The sequence below is a fragment of the Oryctolagus cuniculus genome, chromosome 9, assembly GCF_964237555.1.
Source record: "Oryctolagus cuniculus chromosome 9, mOryCun1.1, whole genome shotgun sequence".
Classification (NCBI taxonomy): Eukaryota; Metazoa; Chordata; class Mammalia; order Lagomorpha; family Leporidae; genus Oryctolagus; species Oryctolagus cuniculus.
In genome coordinates, this window is record NC_091440.1 from 82,152,610 (window position 1) to 82,173,109 (window position 20,500).

At 42.2% G+C, this 20,500-nt stretch overlaps 1 protein-coding gene across 7 annotated transcripts in view; it reads right to left on the reverse strand.

The window, feature by feature from the left end:
• Nucleotides 1-20,500, reverse strand: part of FRY (FRY microtubule binding protein) — a 492,126-nt gene that overhangs the window by 143,181 nt on the left and 328,445 nt on the right. For all 7 annotated transcript variants that reach the window (XM_008273531.4, XM_070049049.1, XM_070049050.1 and 4 more), the window contains 6 exons: nt 16,203-16,306; nt 15,673-15,781; nt 13,695-13,781; nt 8,734-8,905; nt 7,136-7,268; nt 1,828-1,935 (listed from right to left, as the gene is read on the reverse strand). In XM_008273531.4, coding sequence (XP_008271753.3) covers nt 1,828-1,935; nt 7,136-7,268; nt 8,734-8,905; nt 13,695-13,781; nt 15,673-15,781; nt 16,203-16,306 — 713 coding nt within the window. The remainder of the gene's footprint in view (nt 1-1,827; nt 1,936-7,135; nt 7,269-8,733; nt 8,906-13,694; nt 13,782-15,672; nt 15,782-16,202; nt 16,307-20,500) is intronic.

The following is a 20,500-nucleotide window of genomic DNA, read 5'->3' on the forward strand; positions in this document are numbered from 1 at the left end:
CTCGTCATGTCACCCTCCCCGCTGTCGTCTGTGGCTGACGCTTTCCAAGTCTTCTTGGCACCTGACTCAGAGCCTTCTTCATTCTCAGTCTCTGCCCCCATCCTGTGAGCCTGTTAGTGTGGACGACCTGTGCAGGATCTTCGTCTCTCTGCTCTTCTCCCCACACCCCTCATGGCGTCATGTCCTTTGTTCCCTGGAGACCCACCCTTTGCTCCTCTTGGTTCTTTTCCTTCCCTGAGACTGGAAACTCCTCGGTTTCCCTCTTCCCCACATCCATGCATCCAATGTACTCTTTGGTCACCTTCCAGTGACTGGGACTCAAGAGGACCTAACATGTCATTTGTTTTTTAACCTTTTAGTCTTCTTTAAAGTATGTTCTGGCCATGGATTGGAAGCAAGAAGAAAGACCCACAGCTTAATGATAGTAAAAACCACGTCATGGGGAACATAGGTGACAAGCACCAGCTGGACGGGTTAGAAGGGTTGTGGCCAGAGAGCAATGGGGCTTGACATATATTCAGTTTGGGGGTAAAGGTCTTCTGTAAATCATCCTTTCGCTAGTGGAGAGTGGGAGTGGCTGTGATCACTTGTGGGATGAAGAGGAATGAGGATTGACAACAGGCTACCAAAGCTGTTACTTGATAGCAAGCAGTGATCAGCAGAGGAACCCAAACTGTCCACGGAAGACAGCACCACGACCACAACAGCCAGCAGTGTGAGCTCCAGGGAGGCGCTCAGAAGCCGCAGGAGGCCACTGTGTGACGTGCAGAAACACGGGATGGAGGTTGTGTTATTTACGTGGTCTGGATGGGAAGTGTGCTCTCAGATGGAGAAAATGGATAAACTAGGCCACACACAATGCAGCTTTCATTTGGTCAATATTAATACTCAGGGCTCCCTTTATCCACCATTATCAGATTAAGCAGCCTTAAATGGCATTTTCTCATGTTATTACAGTCAAAACTTCATCAAGCCAAATTGTTCTGCTATTACTTAAAATTCACTGAAAACTCACTTTCTCTAGTCTTATTTCATTTTTGCATTTCTAAACTCTTCTCTGAACCAGTCACTTTGCTAAAGCCACTTCCTTTATCTCTCTGAAATCTACCTTCCCTTCAAAGGGCAGTGTTATGGTTTGAACATGCAGACACTTAAACCCCAAAGTCGTAAGTCGACAATACTGGCAGGGTGGAAAGTTAAGCCCGTGGTGTTCAGGAAGGAGGCAGGCTTACTGGGAGGTTCTGGGTAGTTCTTTCGAGAGCGTTGGTTATCAAGCCTGGGTGGGTCCAGGCTCTAACTCTGCTTCCTGGCACACCCTGTGATTCTTCCTCCACAAAAGCCTCCACCCTCACTAGATGCTCAGCCAACGCAGCTACCCAGTCTTGAACTTGAACCCACACAACTCTGAACTAAATAAACCTGCTCTCTTTACAACGCTAGTTGCCTCGGGTATTCTCTGCAGTAAGGAAATGTGGACCAAAACGGGAGGTCAAGTCCCACCTTCTGCAAGACCTCCTCAGGCCACAGTCATCCTTCCACCCATCAAACTCATGGTTCAACCTTTTTGTGCCACTAATTGGCACAACTTCAGATCTTGGGTCATTCGTGACCTCGTGTGCTTATGAATTTGCTCTACATTGGATGTTAAGCCCCTGGAACGTAAGATAAATGTTTTTACAAGTTTCTGTATTCCTGCCCATACACAGTACCTAGTATAATACATCCAGTAAATACTTGTCAATTATAATCATTCTGTTTTTAAAGGAATCACGACAAAAGATTAAAGTCAATTCTTACCGAGTAATGATCACTACAGTTTCCACCTACCTAGCCAGCAAGTCAATAAGTTCAAGTTTTGACATCCCATCAGGGAGCAGTCGAGGAATAGCAGCAACACAGGTCCTGAAAAGATCTATTTTGGGCTTTCTCTCACCCCTAGAATTAAAAGACAAAATTTAAATGTAGGTCAAAAGGTTGTGAAAATTAAAAAAAAAAATCAGATATGGCTGTTTCAATAGGTAACGGATTCTCAATGACTTTATCAATAACCTTTATGGAAAAATTAAACCACCTATCCAATCGTTCAAGTAACGGAAATGACAATAATATTATCTAAATTTTGATGATTCAGTCTTCTGAGAATAAATATAAAATGGGTACTAAGTTAAAGCAATCGTAGGATGCAAACATGATAATTTAAATGCAGGGGCCGACATTGCATTGCAGCGGGTTTAGGCGCTCTTGTCCCTTGAAACCCATTATCAGAGAGCTAGTTTAAGTCCCAGCTGCTTTACTTCAGATCCAGATTCCTGCTAACGCACAAGTGAGAGCAGCAGATAATGGCCGAGACGCTAGTGCGCCTGCCACCGAGATGGGAGACCTGGATGGAGTTTCAGGCTTCTGGCTTTGGCCTGGCCCTGATCAGACTGTTGTGGCCATTTGAGGAGTGAGGCAGCAGATAGAAGACAGCACTCACACTCCATGTTCCGCTGTTTCTGTTGCTCTGCCTTTCAAAGAAATAAATCCATAAATAAATAGTTTTTTTTTTTTTAAAGGAAAATACAAAGTAGCATAGAAACTTAGAGGTGATTTCTCCTGGGCACAGGGACAGGTCAGAATGGAAATACAGCAAGCAGACTCTGTCCTACCCATAATCTGAAGATCATCACTGAATGACCATTTTGCTCAGTGACATTACTTTCCAGTGTGTTTTGTAAGTTTTTTAGAATGAATGTAAGTGGCCGGCGCTGTGACGCAGCGGGTAAAGTCTCCACTTGCAGTGCTGGCATCCAATATGGGCGCCGGTTGGACGCCCTGCTGTTCCACTTCCAACCCAGCTCTCTGCTATGGCCTAAGAAAGCAGTAGAAGATGGTTCAAGTTCTTGGGCCTCTGCATCCGCTTGGGAGACCTGGAAGAAGCTCCAGGCTTCAGATCATCTCAGCTCCTGCCATTGTGGCCAACTGAGGAGTGAACCAGCAGATGGAAGACCTCTCTCTCTCTCCCTCTGCCTCTCCTTCTCTCTGTGTAACTATGACTTTCAAATAAATAAATCTTTAAGAAAAAAAAGAATGAATGTAAAACTTTGCATGAAAAATAAAACAAGTATTGATTTCTAAGACTGCTCTACTTTCGTGGAAATCCTCAGATTATTTTCTCTCTTTTTCTAGGAACTTTCCCCCGGGCTGTACTCTTGAGAATCAGTAGCCGCACAGTGGTTTCTGATCAGCTGAAGGAAAGAGAAGCCTACAGGAGATACCTTGATAGCTGGAACAGTGCAAGAGCCTCACGACCTCTCCCAATTTTCCTTTTGCAACACAGCAAGACGTTTGAGCAGTTCTCCTAGCTCACTCGCCAGATGTTTTAAACAGCTGGAATTATTTTCATATCTGCCAGAAAACAAATGACCCTCTGGCCAGAGGGGCAAAGCAAACTCTGCTAGATTTCCAAGCTGATAATGCAAGCCTAGATTATAAACTAACCGAGGCATGATTTCCTGTTACTACCACAGTCTCTGCTCTCTGGGCTTTTATGGAGAGCATGTGAATCTCCAAAATATCATAAGTAAGACAATTTATTAAGAGATGCTTAAATTAAAAAATTCTTCTATTTTGCTAGCATGAACCACTAATGGATTGAGGAATGGAGATTGAGCAACACAGAATGTTCACTGTTCAAGTTCATATCCTACACAAGGCCTGGGAAAGTGGTCGACCAACCTCAAATATCAACTGAGATGACTGTATCCATTAGTGTTGTGTGGCCTCCACCCTGTTCTCCTAAATACTTCGATGATTCTCTCACATTTCCCTTTATTTTTCAGGAATGAAGCAATGAGTTATTTCCTACTCAGAGATCTGCCTTAAAGTCTGGCATGAAAAATATTCCCACCCTATTTGCGGGGGGTGGGGGTCTTAAGATGATTGAATAGGAAGAAGGAAAGAATTGTAGAAAAAGTGTGAGGTATTTGTTAAAACATTTACATTTAAACATGCTCCTTTTCTGGTTTTGTATAATTGTTTTGGTTTTAATCTATCTTATGATGTATACTGATTATATAGCTTTCCTTTCAAGTTCTTTAATTTCCTTACTGTAATTTATTTTTATTATATTTAATTTTTTACTAATTATTTGCATTCTTCTCTTTATCTTCTCTCAGTCACATAGCCCCTATCACAGAGTACCTCTTCTTTATCAATTTCTTTCTTCTTCTTCTTCTTTTTTATTTTTAAAGATTTCTTTATTTGAAAGGCAGAGGGGGAGAGAGAGAGAGAGAGAGAGAGAGAAAGAGAAAGCTTTTCCGCTGGTTCACTCCCCAAATGGCTACAATAGCCAAGTTGGGCCAGGCTGAAGCCAAGAACCAGAAACTCCATCCAGGTCTCCCATGTGGGAGGCAGGAACCTAAGCACTTGGGCCATCTTCTGCTGCTTTCCCTGGAGCATTAGCAGGGAGCTGGATCAGAAGTGGGGCTGGGACTGGGACTGGAACCAGTGCCCATCAGGGTTGCTGCATCATCACACCTGCTAGGCCACGATGCCGAGGCAGAAAAAGAGAAAGCATGAGAGAGAGAGTGAGAATGAGAGAGAGAGAGTGAGAGAGTGAGAGCTGTCATCTGTTAGTTCAGTCCTCAAAGGCCTGGCCTGCAAAGTTGGGAATGCATTCCAGGTCTCCCACATGCACGACTGCCTCCCAGGCTCTATATGTCAGGAGCCAGAGCCAGGAATCAAACCCAGTATTCCTATAGGGCCATGGTGTCTCAACTGCTGGCTAATTGCCTGATTTGTCTTTACTACTTTTTATTTAGAGGTAATAACTATATGGCAGACATTTTAAAGGCATTTCTTCTATCTTCTACATTACACATAAAAGGGATTTAATATATTCAAAGACTGTGTAATAAATGAGGCTAAAGGGTTACTAATCATGTGGCAATTTATGAGGTAAGAACTGGAGCTGTGGGTAATACGTTTAGTGTTATGAACCTGGGTCAGCTGCAACTCTGCATCAATTTAGTTGAAAGTCTAAAGTGACCTACATGGCCTTCATGTCATTTAAATCAAAGGACCGGTAAGCTGCAGGATAATATGCATTGTATAATCCTATTTTTGTTTAAAAAACTATACATGAGAGCATTTCACAAAGGTCATGGGAAATAAAATTAAACAGTAAGTTTATTCTGGGGCAAACACTTTTTGAAACCCAGGCATGGTTTTCCATATATGCATTTTCTGTGAAATTTTTGAAGGCTCCTGTGGACATGTATCTGTGCTGATTTAGGGAGAAGTTTAGAAGGAATCACATGGAGCCAAAAAATTGGTCAATTTCATGTGAGGCTTTGAGGACAAAACTCTCATTTTGACTTTAGATACTGATTAGCAGGTATTCAAAAACACATCTATATTTTTGACTTTTTAAAAATCATGAACACATGTTAGTATTGCAATAAAGTGAACATTAACAATATGAACTTCTCTCTATATATAACAAACTTCAGATTAATTCTGTATATACTGGTGGCAAAGGAAATCTTCCTAATTCTGTTTTTGGAAATTAATACTACAGTTGCCAGATATAATTTATTTTTTAAAATTTATTTATTTATCTGAGAGGCCGAGTTACAGATAGAGAACTTCTGTATGCCAGTTCACTTCCCAAATGGTTGCAATAGCTGGAGCTGGGCCGATCTGAAGTCAGGAGCTTCCTTTGGGTCTCCCACACACGTGCAAGGGCCCAAGCACTTGGGCCATCTTCCACTGCTTTCCCAGGCCATAACAGAGAGCTGTATCAGAAGAGGAGCAGCTGGGACTGGAACTAGAGCCCATAGGGGATGCCGGAGCTACAGGTGGAGGCCCAAGCTACTATGACACAACGCCAGCCCCCTAGATACAGTTTAATATACAGTGCAACAACAAAGTCCAAACTTTCTTATTCTGTAGAATTGTGGGGCTGGCATTGTTGTGTAGCAGGTGAAGCCACTGCCTGTGCCACCAGTATTCCATATTGGAATACCAGTTTCCAATCCAGCTCTCTGCTAATGCTCCTGGGAAGGCATTTGAAGCTGACCCACATAGTTGGGCCCCTGCCACCCATGTGGCAGACCTGGATGCAGCTCCAGGCCTCTGGCTTCGGGCCTGCCCAGCTCTGACCATTGTGGCTATCTGGGGAGTGAACCGGTGGATGGAAGATCTTTTTCTGTCTCTCTCTCTTTCTCTTTCACTCTTGCAAATAAATGAAATAAATCCTTAAAAATTGTAGAATTATAATGTAATACTAGTTCCTGCCTCAATTAATCAAAAATAGCAAACGTAAGCTGCATGAGCTTATTCTTTTTTTTTTAACTTTTATTTAATGAATGTAAATTTCCAAAGTACGACTTATGGATTACAATGGCTTCCCCCCCATACTGTCCCTCCCAACCACAACCCTCCCCTTTCCCACTCCCTCTCTCCTTCCATTCACATCAAGATTCATTTTCGATTATCTTAATATACAGAAGATCAGCTTAGTATACATTAAGTAAGGATTTCAACAGTTTGCTCCCACACAGAAACATAAAGTGAAAAATAATAGATGATTTTTTTTTAAATGATGATGAAATCAGATGCATGAGCTTATTCTGCATAGCTCTACTTACAAATCACACCCTTTAGATTTTGGCTAAGAAACGTGATTTCTACCTTCAGAATATAAATCCTTTCTTAAATGGATGACACAGTTACACAGAAACTGCTAAGTAGGAACTGTCACTAGAAACAAGCAAGCCTGTGTTTTATGAAGACAGAATGTCAGTAAATTGGGATGTCACTGTGTCACATGGGTTGTGATGGAGCTTGGGAACAAACTGTCACTTCGGAAAAATGTGGACCAGTAAATGACTCACGGGGCCCTTTTCTCACTTACTACCTAATGACACTGGAGATACAGCCAAAAGTAGACCTATCTCAGGGTTGACCTTATTTTTAGAGCTAGTCAAAGATGGTCAAAGCTTTTCTCTTTACTATCTTTAATATGTCTTAGAACTCTGATTCTAATAAGAGGAGAACAAACTTTAGACTAAATTGATAGAATAAGAAAAATCGTTACTTGTGCCTTTTGGCTAACTGACCTCTCATTGATAATAGTTCTCATTGTACTCACGTGATCATGTCTTCGGGCTCCTTGTTTAACATCTGAACATTAGTTAGCATCATACATCTTCCCACTTCTTTATCAAGGTGCCTTAAAATGTTGTCCACAGCTTTTCGTACTTGAGAGTAATATAAAGACATGCCTGGAAAACATGCAGTACAGTCACATCTTCACTAAATTTATTGAAGAGTTGGATCTTGGTTTATTCATCCTTTAACATTACTTAGTAAAGATTTTATGAGTCAATGACTTCTTTAAGTAGAGGGCTCAGTCTGATTTAGTCTCTCTCTCTCATGTGCTTTTTTTTTTTTTTTTTTTTTGGACAGGCAGAGTGGACAGTGAGAGAGAGAGACAGAGAGAGAAAGGTCTTCCTTTTGCCGTTGGTTCATCCTCCAATGGCCGCCGCTGCAGCCGGCGCACCGTGCTGATCCGATGGCAGGAGCCAGGAGCCAGGTGCTTTTCCTGGTCTCCCATGGGGTGCAGGGCCCAAGCACCTGGGCCATCCTCCACTGCACTCCCTGGCCATAGCAGAGAGCTGGCCTGGAAGAGGGGCAACCGGGACAGAATCCGGCACCCCGACCGGGACTAGAACCCGGTGTGCCGGGGCCGCAAGGTGGAGGATTAGCCTATTGAGCCACGGCGCCGGCCTACTCTCATGTGCTTTTCCATGTAAGAATACTTCAGAAAGTTCATGGAGAATAAAAGATAAGCATATATTGGTGCAAAAATTTTTGAGAGCCACACATAGTTTTTCATAGTATGCATTTTTCATGAACATTCTGAAATGCCCTGTACTTTGTGGTTGTTTACTAAATAGTCATTGCAATTCAGTCAACAGGAATTCTAATAATTCAACATGAAATAGTTTAAATAAATGAGACAAAAATTTTTATTAATTATTGACTATTAATAATTTAATTATTAATTATTATTTTTCACACATTAAACCTTTTGAACTCATTTAGGCATTGTATAACTAAAGATTAAATATTTTAAAGCAAAAAGTTTCTGCATATATATCCCTCATGTCTTTGGAATCCAGGATTTATGCTAACAAAATTTGTATTAGTTTTCTAAATTTGGGTACTTAATAAAAAATAAAAACACACACACAAATCACCTTTTTGGAGTAAGTTTGCTAAATAAAAAGAAAGTCTCACCAGATTAAACTCACAATATAATCTGGTATATAATGGGATATAGAGGGGTAAAAGCATACATTAGACTAATTTTACTGAAATAAAATGAAGGAAATGAACTGTAAGAATGAAAAAAAACTGAATGAATTATCAGCAAGATTATCTACCAAAGCACACAGATGTCTTGGAAATTTACTGCAAATGTAGGTAATCAATATTAGAGGTTTGAAAAAAACCCACAGATAAAAGTCTAACATTCAAATGGCAAAATACTTGTATTTAACAGGAAGTTCCAAAAAGTTTAAAGGGTAGTTAAACAAAACACAGCATGAATCAATCAAAAACAATTAATTCTGGAATGTCACTACTTTATAAAGTTTTTTTTTTAAGTGCATCTCACGATTGGTAACTATCTAACGGTCATTTTAAAGGCTTAAGGCCCAGCTTGAACACGTGTTTGAAACCCACCTATCATTTTGGCTTCCTCTTCAGTTAGCGTTTTGCTCAAATATGTTTTCTTTACTCTCAATGTGTTTCCGGAAGGGAGAACAGCTCCAGTCACCGGCATGGGAGGTTCACCATCTTTCTGCTGCAAGCTATCCGCTATTACCAAGAATGCCCGCAAACCAATGTTCATTCTCTGTAAGGGACAACATGTTCATGATGAAAGCAAAGACACAATTACTGCAGTGGAATGAAACCATCAGTCTTCAGAGAAGATCAGCTCGGCTCGTCATCTAGATCAGTATGGGAACCTTACTAAAAGGCACAGGGTGTGGGCCAATCCTATAGTCATGAAATTGGGCTTCTGTCACTGTTGGTTGCTGTGTCGCAAGAAAATAGCTGGGGAGATTTTTTTCCCCTAGATTTGGAGGACACGCTTGAAAATGCTCAGAGACCTTACTGTGTGCAGCGATGCTGCATGAACCTCAGTGGTTTGGTGGGCATCCTCGAGAGCAGCTGCAACCAAGGTAAACTGAGGTAAACAAAAGGCTCTTATGTCTTCCAGGAGAAGACAGATGTCTCATGTGTTGATTCGTAAAGACAAAATGAAAACACTTGGAGTTCCAAATGGGAACCACAAAGTGAACAACATCTACTCCGAACTGTAGGTCTTCCTGTGAAGTGAGGATAACAGTACCCGAGAATCAGATACGGCTGTTATGAGGATTAAAGAAGGTGGCGGAAAAGTTATTGCTGGAAAATACACATTGTAGCCAGAACATCCACTTCATATTTTGAAGTCAGGTTCTTTGAGATCTACTCACACATAGGAAAAGTTGCTCCTTTTAGCTGCACGATTCGTTCGTTGTATTTTGGGAAATCTATACAGTCAGGTAATTGCCATCACAATCAAGATCCAAAAAGTTCCCTCATGCCTCTCTGTAACCAGCTTTGTTTTCCCACGCCAGCACCACGGTCTAACTGCTTCCTAGAGTTTTGCCTTTTCTAGAACATGATATAAATGGAATACCCAGTAGACAGCTTTTGGGTCTTGCTACTGTTGCACAGACCATTAGTTTGTTCCTTTTTATTGCTGAATAGTATTCCACTGCATTGATGATTCATAATATGCTTAGCCATTCACTAGGTTTTAGACATGACTTACTTTCCTAATCGTAGTGATAATGAATAAAGCATCTATAAATATTCATATAAACTTTTGTGGACATATGTTTTCTCTTGTATAAACACTTTGGGGTGGAATTCCTATAAGTGTATGTTTAACTTTGAAAGAAATTTCCAAATTGCTTTCTTAAGTGGTTGTAACTATTGCATTTCATTTATATAATATAAATATATAAATAAAATACATATATTATATAAATAATGTAAAGTTCTAGTTGCTCTTTTTTTTTCTCCCCAGCATATCTCATTTCCCTAATTGTTAATGAAGCTGAGTATATTTTCATGCTTATTAGTGTAAGGATACTTAAAAAACTTATGGAAAAGGGAATTAAAAGATAAATCTTACTTTGGTTTCCTAAAATGCATTCTAATGATGTTTTGAAGATCCCTTGTGTCTCTTCTTTGGTGAAGAGGCTGTTTTTGCCCAGTTTAAAAATTGGGTTGTATATTTTATTACTGAGTTGTGTGAGTCTTATATATTCTGGACAGAAGTACTTTGTCACATGTGTGCAACAGAACATCAGAATATCTGACTCCTATCTAACTATAACTTAGTTTCTGTTAAATAACCTTTCCCCAGTCCTCCCTCCCTCCCCAGCCTCTAGAAGCATTATTTTACTCTCAATTTCTATGAGACCTGCTTTTTTAGATTGGACATATGGGTGAGATCATGCCATGTTTGTCTTTTTGTGCCTGCTTTATTTCATTTAACATAGTATCCTCCAGATCCATCCATGTTGTTGCAAATGACAAGATGTCATCCCTTTTCACAGCTGTGTTTTACAAATATTTTCTCATAGTCTGTGGCTTTCTACTATCTTTTAAAGTGCAGACATTTTTATTTTAATGATGCCCAATTATTCAAGTTTTTCTTTTGTAATTTAAAACTCCTATGTCCTAGAAATTTGTGGCCAACTGAAAAGAACAATTATTTACCTCTGATGTTTTCTTCTGGAAGATTAATAGTATTGGGTTTCACATTTAGGTTTTTCATCCATTTTTAAAGAAGACACTTATTTACTTGAAGTCAGAGAGAGAGAGAGAAACATAGATAGATCTTCCATTCCCCAAATGGCTGCAATGGCCAGGGCTGGGCCAGGCTGAAGCCAGGAGCCTGGAACTCCAGGTAGGTGGCAGGGACCCAGTTACTTCAGCCATCACCTGTTGCTGCCCAGGGCATTAGCATGAAGCTACAATTGGAAGTGGAGGCAGGACTTGAACACAGGTACTCTGATACAGGTTGTGGCATCCCAAGTGCCCCGCCTGCTGTTTAATTTTATAGTACATCTTGAACTTTCTAGTACATTCTGATTTCTTGCAATATTTTGAAGTTTTCAGTACTAAAAATAAATTCTGTAAATACTATGTCAGTGTTATTGCTATTATAAGTTGTTCAATTTCCAATTCTTCATTATATAATACAATGAATATACATATACAATAGCATACATTATATAATACTATATATATATAATTTCTTGCAAACTTCATTTTATTTGTTTTATTAGATTTTCTGTTGATTCTTGGGATTTATAATTGAGATAATCATGTGTGTCCGTGAACAATGCAATTTTATTTCTCCCTTTCCAATCTGCATGTCTTTTATTTTATTTTTTTCCTTCTTGCCTCTAGCACTGAGTAGGGATCTCCAGTTTTGCACTATCTTAGATCAAGATAAACATGACAGAAACTGCTGACCTAGAAACTCGTTTCACAGATGCACAGTTCCTGTGATGACAAGGCTGTAGATAGAAGTCATCTGGGTCCTAACTGAAACAAGACAGTGACCTAGAAAGGACCCGAGTGCTGAGGAGCTGCAAGATAGCCCTTGAGATCTGCAGGCCTTGTCCCACCAGCTACTTGCAACCTACGACTTGAGACTCAGTCTTTATCACTTTCCTAGAAACTGTGCCCTACAGTATATTTCAAGCACAGGACACGTGCTTTTCAGACTATCTTGTCCTTGAGTCTGCTTGTGAGGGGACAAATATGCCTTTGATCTTGTAATTGTCACCTACTGACAAATTCTTCCAGATCTTCCTGAAAGATCAAGAGAAATGGAAGGAGATACCCAAATATTTTCTCCTAGTGGTAGTTTTTATTTTTTAAACCTAATTTCAACTGCTATGCATAGAAAGACTAATCATTGATTGAACAAGGAATCTGAAATAAGAAACAATGATAAATTCTATAGCTGGTGATAATGACAGTAATAACTTTTACTATGCTTTTTTCATCCTAGCAACCTAGTAATTCTGAGAATTGATTGTTCATATAGCACAGGCATTTCTATTGAGAAGTGAAAAATATTTTGAGAACCAGCAAGAAAAGACTCTTGACTGTTCTGACCTGGGTGTCCCTCCAGCCAAAAGGCTCTGGCTTTGCTCCCTCCTGCTGGCCTGCTGGCCGTGGCTGCAGCCCCTCCAGAAACCTGTGAGGTCATCAGGCATCAGACAGAAACTCCCATTTAGGGGCTTCTTGTGCTGCCCCTAGACATGCAGTGACCTCAGCATCGAGAAGAGAATGCAGAGTGCACTGGGCAGGAGCAGAGGGATTTCGTGGACTTGGCTGCCTCTGCTGCTAACAGGTTACCTATTGTGAGTCTCTGAGTTCTGGGCCTTACTCCTCACTATGGAAAGAAGAAGCCAGAAACCACCACAATGATAACTGGAAATACGTATATAAAACAATTTAATGCTGTACAATTTCTTTCTTTGCTTAAGAGTTTTTAATGCACTCTTCCTAACGTCACAACTACTCCAGGGAGTATGCTGGGAAAGTAAAATTAGCAGAGCTGGTTACAGGAGGAAAATCCTGCTCTGCCGACTCCTGGCCTGGAATTCTATCATTTTAACTTTAATTTATTTATTTTCATTATATTTGAATGGGAGTGGGGGAGAGATAGATTGACCTTCCATGTGCTGGATCACTCCCCAAACGCCGGCAACAGCCAGTGCTAGACCAGGGCACAGTCAGGAGCTGGAACTCAGTCTGGGTCCACGGGCCCAGCACTTGAGCCATCACCTGCTGCCTCCCTGAGTAAGCACCAGCAGAAATCACAGGATCTGGGACTCAAACCAGGCGCTCTGATATGGGATGGGAGGGTCCCAAGTGGCTTACCTACTGTGCCCAGTGTCCACCTCACCACCGCTCTTTCTGCAATCCAGCAGAGAATGGGCTACAGAGAGGCAGTCGGCCAGGTTTGACTGACAGGGATTTTAGAGGTTTAAAATGGAATGTGTTCTTCATTTGCATAGCCTTATACATATACATTATACCTTATAAGGTATAGCCTTATACCTTATACATAACACCTGCTACACACTCATGTCCATGACTCACCTGACCCTGAGATAGGAGGCCTCATAGCCACATACATGTGTACATTATTTAATTTCATTGTGCTTTCATATTTTTTATTCCTACATGTATTCATTTTTCTCTGTGTTATCATTTTCCCAATACTAAATTTACTAACCTGCATCAGAAAAGTTCTAAGTAAAAGCACCAAATTTTCTAAAATAGAACAAACTGACCTTTTGTGAGATTATCATTCTGGGCCAGACTTACTCTACTCTACATGAACAGAAATGGCAGCACACCAGCTTTCCGTCAGTCTAAGTCTATTCATCCAAACTGCTACTTCTGAAATTCCATCATCCGAACTTGGACATGGACAGAAACAAAGAGAAGACTTTTTAGAGAAGATGTCCCTCACCTCATCCCCCCAAGTGGCAAAGCAAAGGTAGGGCTCTGTGAATACGGGCTCTGTTAGAAGTGCATAAAAGGATCATTCATACCTCGGGATTGAGACTGAAAGCCTTGGCTGGTTTTCCCACACAAAGAAAATCAAAAATGATTTCTTTCATTGCAAAATCTAAACGTTCCTGGAAGGAAAACAACAAAACATAAAAGTGTTAAAATCCAAATTTAGCAGGAAGTGGCTGTTTTCATTATATGCACCAGATGGGCGGCTGCTGAAAGAAGAGGGATTTGGGGCCCAGGCTCCTGGAGCAGAGAGAATCCATATGGGAAGACCAGGCCCGTCTGAACCCTTGGTGGCACTGCCTGTGAGCGCCCAGTGCTCAGGGATGCCTTCGTAATGTAAGGTCCACAACCAGCCCCTACAGCACAGAGGCTGATCTCACCCACCCCACACATGGTGAGTAAACTGAATCACCCGGGGTATCCGGCTGGACTTATCAACAGTGCAGACTCTTCCTACTTGCGCTACAAATATTGGTAACTTCTTAAAACTGAGTTAAAAAACGTGTTATTAAAGATTATCACGGCAAAATGGCCATTTTCTTCTATTCTCTAAAAACCCTTTGACTCATAGTATAGCAAATAGTTCTTCATGTGAAATTAAAAATCGATAAATAAGACACATTAAGGTATGCAAATGAAAACATTTAAGTCAAATTCTAATAACTGAAGATACTGACTACTAAGACATGGCAGGTTCATTTAGACAACACATTGCAGAACGATCATGGCACATTCTTGGCCACACGACAACTGCAGGAAAAGTTACATTAATTCTTCTACCTGCAAAGTCCGTAATGCCCTTTCCCTAGGCACAAACATTTGAGGTATTTCATGGAAGCAAACAGAGAGATATCATACATTAAATAGTCTGCGAAGTAACAAGTGAAACTTACATGTTTGTATCAATTATCAGTTGTACTCTCATAGTATTTTCCCATGTATTTTTCCCTTTACCCACACAATATTCTGAAACATACTGAGCAAGCACTTTCATCACCATCTTACAGATAAAGGAGCCGAGAAAATATGATGTTCTCTGACTCAAGGTGACAGAGCTGTCTCACGGCTGAGGCTAGACTGCAAATCACACCAAGGTCAAAGCTTGAGTAAAATCACTTACGCGCAGAGTTATTTTCAAAATGGAAAGTCTTGGATGTTAATAGTAAATAACACACTAAAACTATGTTTAACATGCCTGGACCCAGTTTTTCATTTAAAGAAGATTTACTGTTTATTTGAGAGGGAGAGGGAAATGGAGAAGGAGAGGCAGAGGTCTTCCATCTGCTGGTTTTGTCTCCAAATGCCCACAGCAGGCAGGGCTGGGTCAGGCTGAAGCTAGAAGCCAGAGCCTCCACCTGGATCTCTCTAGTGACCGGTAGGAACCCGAGGACTTGAGTCATCATCTGTTGCTCCCTAGTGCCACTAGCAGGACGTGGGTTAGGAAGCGGGGACAGGACTCAATACTGGTGAATCTGATGTGGGATGCAGGTTTCCCAAGTGGCGGCTTAACCCACTGTGCCAATGCCTGCCCTGGACCCAGTTTTCAATGACTACATCCTTAGAATGGTTATTGGTGAAGACTGAATGCTGGATAAATGCTGATATTCCTGTTCAATTCATGAGGTGGGAGGTAGAAGACGTATTCCCCTAAACATCAGAAGCTTGTTCCCTCTTTATGGCAGCATCCAGAGCAGAGGTCAGGCATACACGGGACCAAGAGCCAAGAGACGGCTTTACTGAGAGGCTCTGCAGCCTCGGCTGAGACCCTTACGCCCTGCTGCTCAGTTTCTTCATCTGTCAGGGGTGGAAAATGCTTGCCGTGACCATGTTGCCATTCGTTTTCAAGGGAAAGAAGAGGCTATGGGTGAAAACACTCAGAACCCTTCCACAAAGTCTAGACACCTAAGATAATATTTTAGACTTTCCATCTTTGAAAAGTTCTTCACAAAGAGGAGACTGGCTACTTAAAAGAGACGCGAAGGCTCTGCCTGCCAGCAACGCCGCCATTACCTGGGCTATGAACTGGATGATTTTCACAAAGATGTTCAGAGGCATGTCCCTTGGCACCACACCGCGAGACCCTTTGGGGAAAAGTGTTGTGATGATGGTTATAAGTCGGCTGAAAGATAAGGGGGAAAAAAGAAAACAAGCAAGGTTGGCTGAGCTCCAGTTCTTTAAGGGCAAATGGCAGCTGTTTCATCTTATCTGGGCATCAGGGAGAATTCAGAAAGAAAACAGACCACCTCATCCCTCCTATTAGCATAATTACTCTGTGAAAAGTGTTTCTGGAACACGAAGGGCAGTTGGAAAATTGTAGCCATTTCCTTCGTCAAAGTGGCAAATGCAACTCTGAAAGTGGAACTTGTTGATCCTGGTAGAGCCCGGAGTCCCTGCAGAGGCTAACGAGCTAATGACCAAGGAAAGCCTGCAAAGGTTCCTAGGACTCAGGTCAGCTTTGAACAGCTTCTAGCAATACAAGTAAGCACCCTCTACAAGGAGCTAACCGAGGTGGCTGCCACGAATCCGAGCCAGCTCCTTACCTCTGAGTAGCTGTGTTGCTTTCACATTTGATCCGAATCATGTAAACCCAGAGTAATCTGTAGAGGGATTCCAGGGCTACTCGAGCCATCTTGGGGTCTTTATTCTACAACAGAAACCGAGACGTTAAGACTGCAGAGAAAAGATGACCCTTCTTTGAATGCCTGGAAGAGGCAGGCCCCTGGCGTGTGGCAGAGGGCCTATAAGGCACACTGCATCCTTGGGGACCTGTGGGGTATTTGCTTCTAGATGCCCCTTAGATAAGCAATCCAGGAGGAGGAATCCAAATAGCCACAAAGGTGGGACAAAGAAATTCTGGGGGAAGTCACATCATTCTCTCCTTTGCCAATGTGCATACTCGAGAAATTGCCTTCTTCCTCCAGTCCTAGGAAACTCAAGGCCTACAGCCCAAACAACAGCATCAATCTAGGGCTTCCATGGTTTATTATGCCCCCTTGCAACATTGTTTTTTTTTTTTTTTAATTTTTTTTTTGACAGGCAGAGTGGACAGTGTGAGAGAGAGACAGAGAGAAAGGTCTTCCTTTTCCATTGGTTCACCCCCCAGTGGCCGCTGCGGCCGGCGCACCACGCTGATCCGAAGCCAGAAGCCAGGTGCTTCCTCCTGGTCTCCCATGCAGGTGCAGGGCCCAAGCACTTGGGCCATCCTCCACTGCCCTCCCAGGCCACAGCAGAGAGCTGGACTGGAAGAGGAGCAACCAGGATGAGAACCAGCACCTATATGGGATGCTGGAGCTGCAGGCGGAGGATTAGCCCAGTGAGCCAGGGCGCCAGGCCGCAACATCGTTATTGTTTGGATCCCCCAGCCCTTCCCACACAATCCCATCTGAACATTTTCCACTGTTAATAGAGATCAACGTGTTCTAGGTGCTGTTGGAGAACCCCGGGAGCCACTGAGACCAGACAGACCATGCAGGAGCCCCGTGTCCGCAGGGTGGAGAATGGGACAGAGGTGGCGAGAACAGCTGAGTCACAGCCGTGGTCATCCAGGCCGCAGCAAACAGGCCAGAGCCCAGCATGGATGTCAACACCTGAAGGCCACCACCTTCATTCCTTACTTCGGACTTTCCCTCCATCCTTTCAATCATTTTTATAGATTTTTTAAATCTACAAAATGTTTCCTGAATTTGCTATCTTCTCCATGCCTGCTTCCTCTGCCATACAGCTCAGCTTCCAGCCCTGTCACCCGGGCTGCTGCAGGAAATCTGCTAATCTCAGTCAGTTCAGGTACAATCCTCTGTATTTAGCAAGCACTCACTGGGCGGTTTCCAGGATGCCCACGGGATCACGTGGGCCTGGCACACCTGACTGCTCAGTGTCTGAATTGGACTTACCTTTTCTGCCTCTCCTCCTGTTACTCTTTCACACTCCATCAACTCTGGAGAGGCCATGCTCACGACCCTTCCATGTTAGGAGAACCTCCTACCCACAAATCTGTCTTTTCTTCCAGGTACACAGTCAACCTCTGTGTACAACACAATCCTCTGTGCAGCTTTTCTGTTCCTCTCCTATGTCCTGCCCCCCATTCCATTAAAATCAGTTATTCCCTCCCGAGCGCTCCTGGACCCACGCGCACACCTCAGTCCTAGCCCTCACACTCCTCACGTATGGGGGTCTCTGAAAGCACGGGGCACTACTTACCCCGGCATCCGTTCCACTGGGGCTCCATAAGTGTTAGCTAAACAGCCTTTCAGGGTCAGTCTTCCCCTCCTACAGGACTGCTGCCCTTACTTCTGTTGTCTCTCCATGTTCATTTACTTGTCTCCTCAGAGCGGTTCTACCTGCTTTGTTCCTCTAGGTAATTTGGGTACTGAGTTTTGCAGAATTCACAATAGTTTAGAAATGACTTGGGATGAATGTTGCCTTTGAACTGCTGACTGAAAACCACATGGATAATTTCTATGGGAAAGACTGTCGCCAAGTAGTTTTCAGATTTAAGGAAGACAGGTGTCTTAGGTACATCCACTCTAAACCCAACCTTTTTGTGTAATCAGTATTCTAAAAGCATGAAATTCCATATGCATTGAGGTCTGTTTTTTGGATGTTTTTTCTGTTCTATTCGTCTCTTCAAGTATTAATATCACATTCTTTTAATTGCTGAAGCTTTATTGTGTGTTTTAGTATCTCTTCTGCCCTGCCTTCCACTGTCCATTACTCTTTTAAAAAAAATTTTTATGGTTTTCCCAGATGTTCTTGCATCTATACCCTTCCAAATAAACTTTGTATCTACTTGTCCAGCTCCTGAGGGAAGAGAGGACCGGACTTTTTAGAAACATGCATTTATACAGAAAGGAATTTTGGCTTTTTGCCTGCTAATATAATAGCTATAACTGATTAAATGCTCAAATTTTTGTGTTACTTAAATGAATCTGAAACTAGTAAAATTGTATTTGAAATGTTCTGTTATTTAAAAATTTCACAAATTCTGATCAGTCTTCCACTGCTCCAAAGCAATAAAAAAAAATCTATGGTGATACCTAAAAGGGTTGGGGGGGGGAGTAAAAGTGGCCCATGCACACAGACAGCCTGGGTTTGAATCCATCCTTTGCTCTGCAGCTTATCAGCTCTATGGCTAACCTTGGGGAAGCTCTTTGGATTGGATTTTCCCTGTCTGTGAAATGCAGATAATGCTCTTATCTACCTCCATAGGAGTCTTAGGAGAGTTGCAAGAGTTAACGTAGCCAGGGTATTTAGCCCTGGACCAGTCTATGGAAAATATCATTACAAATGAGGCAGCAGGATTCAGCAGAAAACAAGGAAAATGTTGTCTCTGCCTTTAGGGAGCTTCTGGTCTAGTGGAAATAGTCTCTCTTGCAAATTTCTCTTTATTAATCTCTATAAGAGGGTCTTCAAAATATTCATGGAAAATGTTTATTATGAAAAACCTACTTTTAATATGTTTTGTACCAGCGGCGGGCATTTGGTGCAGTGGTTAAGAGGCCACTTGGTATAGCCACATCTCATACCCAGGTGCCTGGGTTTGAATCCCCACTCTGCTTCTCTTTTCAGCTTCCTGTTAATGTGCACCCCAGAAGGAAAGTAGCATATGATGGCTCAAGTACTGTGTCCCTGTCATTCATGCAGTAACAGTTGATTTCTGGGCTCTTGTCTTTGGCCTGGGCCAGAAGCAGCTGTCGTGGGCATTTGGGAAGTGAACTAGCAGTGGATGAAAGCTCTCGCTCTCCCTCTGCCTGTTAAATAAAATTTAAAAATATCTTAAAAATTTCTTTACAAACAAACTTATCTTTTAATGCCATTTTTCCATGAACTTTAAAAACTGCTCTCATGTCAGGGTCTGAGATTTGCATAAGTGTACCATTTGAGATTCTTTCATATACTCAAATGTTATCTCCCGTAGTAAACCATACTGAGGAAGGGCAAGCGTCATCTCCCTTTCACTGGGGACATCACCCAAGACCTCTAGGTTACATGTTTCATCTTAGTGTCCTCTGTTCTAGTTTCAACTTCTTTCAATCATTTCCCATGTGCCCCTGCCTACCTTGTCTCTGCATCTTACTGTGACTGATGTTCTGCCACTTGTAAGACTATGAGGAACCAGCACTGTGGCACAGTGGGTAAGGCCACCATCTATGGTGCTGGCATCCCATACGGGTATCAGTTTGAGTCCCGGCTGCTGCACTTCCTATCCAGCTCTCAGCTAATGTGCCTGGGAAAGCAACGGAAGATGGCCCTTGCCCCTGGGCCCCTGCAACCACGTAGAAGCCTGGATGAAGCTCCTGGCTTAGGCCTGGCCCAGACCCGACTGTTGCAGCCATTTGGGGAGTGAACTGGCAGATGGAATATCTTGGTCTTCCTCTCTGTAACTTTGCCTTTCAAATAAATAAGTCTTTTAAAAATAAGAATATATGAGTATTTGAGACTATCTATTTTGCTCCTATAGAAGGGCAAAGTAGTTGAAACAGGTATTTGTTTTCTTTTTGCCCATGGATTATGTTCTGGCAATGGATTTAGAGCATTTCAAGATATCCTCACTGATTACTGCAATTGCCTCCTAAATTGATTTCCTGGCCTCTTTCATTCCCTGCAGTCAAATGAGAGTGTAAAAATATCAATATGATTGTCTACCTTTCTACATTTGAAGTCTTCCAGTGGCTTCCAATCTCCTATTGGCTGGAGTCCAGGTTCCACATTGTAGCACGTGAGGAGCCTTTTGTGAACAGGATCCCTCATCTGCCGCCACCTTGCAGCAGGTGCACTTCACCCTGCACCATCCCTCCTGCAATTCCTTGAATGCCTTGTGTACCGGCCAGTCCTTGATCTG